The sequence below is a fragment of the Diospyros lotus genome, chromosome 13 (assembly GCF_014633365.1).
Source record: "Diospyros lotus cultivar Yz01 chromosome 13, ASM1463336v1, whole genome shotgun sequence".
Lineage (NCBI taxonomy): Eukaryota > Viridiplantae > Streptophyta > Magnoliopsida > Ericales > Ebenaceae > Diospyros > Diospyros lotus.
The window spans coordinates 39,465,726-39,470,469 of record NC_068350.1 but is presented as its reverse complement, the minus strand read 5'-3'; the positions used below and the strand labels follow the sequence as shown (position 1 = coordinate 39,470,469).

At 39.9% G+C, this 4,744-nt stretch overlaps 1 protein-coding gene across 1 annotated transcript; it reads left to right on the top strand.

Annotated features, from left to right (window-relative positions):
• The first annotated feature begins 1,207 nt into the window (after positions 1 to 1,207).
• LOC127788980 (receptor protein kinase CLAVATA1-like) lies at positions 1,208 to 3,281 on the top strand. Its single transcript, XM_052317701.1, has one exon. It carries the CDS (start codon positions 1,255 to 1,257, stop codon positions 3,220 to 3,222), a length of 1,968 nt encoding a protein of 655 aa, XP_052173661.1. The 5' UTR covers positions 1,208 to 1,254; the 3' UTR covers positions 3,223 to 3,281.
• The last annotated feature ends 1,463 nt before the right edge of the window (positions 3,282 to 4,744 follow it).

Sequence of the window (4,744 nt, the reverse complement as noted above, 5' to 3'; positions counted from 1 at the left end):
TAAGAACTTTGTTAGGAATGTAAATTAGGAATCAGAAACTATTCAACCCAAATGAGCAGAGGTTAGAATTGGTTAATCTCACTTGGAATGATCGAAATGATCTAGTTATCGGTTAAATCCTCCTTAATCGGCAGACGTCTACCTGAGGCTCAACAAAACCTCCGGATTTGGCATTAAAAAAATCATTCTCTCGAGTGAAAGGGGCGGAAAGACCAGAAATCTTGAGAGGTTAAGGCTCGATCCCTCGACCAATTGAGGACCCCGTAAACATCACCCCAACCAAGCATGCTTGCCCGATATGGACAAACTCAGTGGGGAGCGTGGGTCCCCTTCTCTTGTATGTCCGTATCGAACAACAAATCAGAGCTCATTAATCAATTTCAATCTCTCAATCTCAAATCGTTAACGGGAAAACCCATAAATTAAGAGAACATTAATTCTTCAACTATGATGCCTTCTAGATTGTTAATTCCAAAGGGAATAATGATAAATTTGATGAAAAAATAATTGTGGATTACGTTGATTGAGAAATGTGACTCGAAAGATCATCTGTTAGTTTTTGTAAGTACCCGAGCTTTTGTCCCCTGAGATAAGCTTCCAACAATAAGCTCCAATGATAAAGTAACATTCAATTTTTAAAGAATAAATATGAAAGGATAGCAATAAATGAGTTAAAATTTTAGATAGTTCTCTCTTATTTTCAAGATTTCGGATTTATATAACCCAACTCAAAATAGTTCAAGTGTAATTTTTGCTTAACCATCTCCCACAATATAACTAAAAAATATGATATTGGTTGATCTCTAACTCATACTTATATTTCTAATTAGTCAGAAAAAGAAATACAATGGCAAGTGATAATTTATTAAAAGAAACGTATGTTATCTGAAGATTGACCACGTATTGTCTTATTATTTAATACATTTATTTATCTTTTGTGAGTAAATTATAATATCTCGCTCCCAATTTGTTAAAAGAAATATATATTATCTAAAGATTGACCACCGTATTATCTTATCATTTGATACATTTATTTATCTTTTGTTAGTAAATTGTAATATCCCCAAGCCACCCCACAAAAAAAAAAAAAAAAAAAAAGAGATGGTTGGTAAATAGAAGTAAGTAAGAATGCGAACACAAAAACACTATTTTTAAAACAAAGTAAAACTAAACTCCCTCTTACATAAATCATATTTTGGCTCAGAAGCAGAGAAAGGTTCAATCTCAGAACATTTGGGGACAGAGAAGCCACAGATGAAGGGGACGTTCTTTAACCATGGTGTCTTGCAGATTGTTAATTCTGTTCTTTTGTGTTCATTCCTCCATTCTCATGGATTATCAGATCTTCAAGTGCTGCTGAAGCTGAAGTCTTCCATGGTTGGAGCAGGAGGCTCGGGACTGGATGACTGGAAGAACACCTCCTACTCTCCCTCTGCATACTGTTCATTTTCCGGCGTCACCTGTGACGCCGAATCTCGAGTGGTTTCTCTCAGCATCTCCGGCGTTCCTCTGTTCGGCACAATCCCACCGGAGATTGGGCTTCTCAACAAGCTCGTCAACCTCACTCTCGTGTGCGACAATCTCACCGGCACGCTGCCATTGGAGATGTCTAACCTCACATCCATCAAGCTCTTCAACATGTCCTGCAACTCATTGAGTGGCAGCATCCCGGAAAGCATGGTAGCTGGAATGGAAGGCCTGGAAGTTCTTGATCTTTACAACAACAACTTGACAGGAGAGCTCCCCACAGAGCTTGAGAAGCTGGCAAAGCTCAGGGTTCTTCATCTCGGCGGGAACTACTTCTACGGTTCAATTCCAGAGACATACTCCAGGATTGGAAGCTTGGTGAGTTTAGGCCTGCAAGGCAATGGGCTCACAGGAAAGATTCCATCAAGTTTGGCAAAATTGCCAAACCTTCAAGAACTGTTGCTGGGCTATTTCAATGAATATGAAGGGGGGATTCCACCGGATTTTGGGTCGCTGAGCTCGCTCCGGCTGCTAGATCTTGGAGGCTGCAACTTATCAGGTGAAATTCCGAGGAGTCTGGGCAATTTGAAGCTGTTGCAGAGCCTCTTCTTGCAAAAGAATCAGCTCACAGGTCACATGCCTTCTGAGCTCTCTAGCCTGGTTAGTTTGAGGCTCCTTGACGTCTCCTTCAACGAGCTCAGTGGTCGAATACCCGATAGCTTCTCCAACCTGAAGAATCTGTCTTTGTTAAATCTGTTTCGCAACAATTTCCATGGCCCTATTCCATCATTCTTTGGTGAGCTTCTTGATCTTGAGTTCCTGCAGATCTGGGGAAACAACTTCAGTTCTCAACTGCCTGAAAATCTTGGCAGCAACGGGAAGCTGATTGCACTCGATGTTGCTGCCAACCAACTCACCGGAAGAATCCCTCACCGTCTGTGCAGGGGAGGGAGATTGAAGAGGTTGATACTAATGGAGAATCACTTTTGTGGTCCGTTGCCTGAAGAACTCGGCGAGTGCAGATCGTTGGAACGGGTAAGAATCCAGAAGAACAGCTTCAATGGAACAGTTCCGGCAGGGCTTTTCAACCTGCCATCAGGAGAGATACTAGATCTCAGCGACAACTACTTCACCGGGGAACTTCCACCGGTGATCTCAGGAAACAGCCTCACGAGTCTCTCGCTATCCGGCAATAGACTCACCGGCAAAATCCCTCCGGCAATCGGAAATCTGGCGGGCTTAGCCACCCTGTCCCTTGAAATGAACCGATTTTCCGGTGAAATTCCAACGGCAATCTCCAATCTAAAGAAACTTTCAACATTCAACCTTAGCACCAACAACATAAGCGGTCGCATTCCACCTTCAATTTCTAACTGTACTGCGCTGTTCTCAATTGATTTGAGCAGAAACAGTCTGGATGGTGAGCTACCTGATGAAATCTCGAGATTGGGAGCCTTGAGCATTCTCAACTTCTCAAGGAACCACTTGAATGGCCATATACCCGTTGAACTAGGCTTCATGAAAGCCTTGAGATTCTTGGATCTTTCTTACAATAACTTCTCAGGCAGAGTTCCTTCGGAAGGGCTGTTTCCATCTTTCAAGGACGGCTCTTTCGCCGGAAACCCCCAGCTCTGCTTGCCGACGAATCAGGATTGCCCATCACGAGACGTTCAAGAAAGCCTTGCACAGTTGCTTACGACGTGGAGGTTAACTGTCCTTGCTGCGACTGCAACTGTTACATTTTTGTCACTGTAACTTACTCTTGTATTGTATGTATGTACGTACTTCCAACCGCCGCCACCAATGCTGCACCGCCGGCCGAAGATTTTTATCATCCAAGCCTACCATTAAAAACACTAAGCGAAGAGAGTTCACATATAAAAAAAAATAGACCAGATTTAACGATTAGATTTTAATAGATTTGATTTTTAATTTTTGACTAAACTTAAAAATTCACTGTCAGCTACCACCGACCACCATCGTTGGTGGTTTCCGACGATTAGAGGAAACTACCTAACACTTAAGAGCCCATCGACTAATATACTCAAAAATCAGCAAGATCCAATAGCTGAAATTTCGTAAATATAAGCTTAAAGCTTCAGTCAAACCAAAATAGTGCGAAAAATGGATTGTCAGTCGCCACCAGCCACTGTGGTCGGTGGATTCCGAATATCAAAGGTAACCACTTGACACCCTTATCCCCATCGACTAACATACCCAAAAACTAGCAAGATTCAACGGCCGAAACTCCGTAGATCTAAACTTAAAGTTTCGGCCAAACCCAATAACGCGTATATACGTATATATCATGGATGTGTGCGAGACTTACTTCCTTGTAGATCGGAGTAATGGAGACGTGTGACAGATGGGAGAGACAGAAAGAGGGCTGGAGCGAGCCCAAGAGACGTCGGAAATGAAGTCGCACGGGCGAGAGATTGTGAAAGAAACAACCAAACTCTAAAGGATAATGCTTGTGTCGGACCGACCCAATGGGCTGCCGAAAGGGAGAGAGAGCGACGACCAGAATGAGAGGAAGGGTCGCACGACTAGAGAGAGAGAGAGGTCGTCGAAAGAGCAAGTGAGAGAGAGAGGAGGCAAATTTTGAAATAATGGGTTTTGGGCCACTTTTTATATCGCGATATTTTGGAATCAATATATCGCGATATCTCTGGGATGGCACTCTTGGGTGGCTTAATAGCATTACTCTATAATACATATATTTTGTAATTATTTTAGTTAATTTATATTGTGAATATTGATATTTAATTATGAATTTGTATTGAAGGTGTCCAAGTTGAATATTCAATTTGTGATATTTGAATATTGTAAAGGTTAAAATTGAATTGAACTGATTTGTATTTGTTTTGCATCTATTGTTTGTTTCTTTTATATATAAATAATAAAAAAAAATTAAAAACTTTGTTAGTAATTTGACATAAAAAAATATTTGAAAAGTACAAATATTATTTATTTAGACAGATTTTAAATATAGTTAAAAATTTAGTTAAACATTTGTTATAAAAAAAATATTCAAACCAAATTTAATGAAACATTCAAATATTTTAAAAAATATAAAATTATTTAATTAATTTTTAAATATTTTAGTTAAATAATTTAACAAATTAAAACATAATTTATTTTTCCACCATACGTAATCAAATGTAAGCATCATGGCCACAACGAAACTAACAAGAATACTAACAAATTTTCTCACCATACTTTATTCATCCGGTGGCCGTTTATCTTTCCTTTGAGGTCGTGAATTTAAATCTTTTTA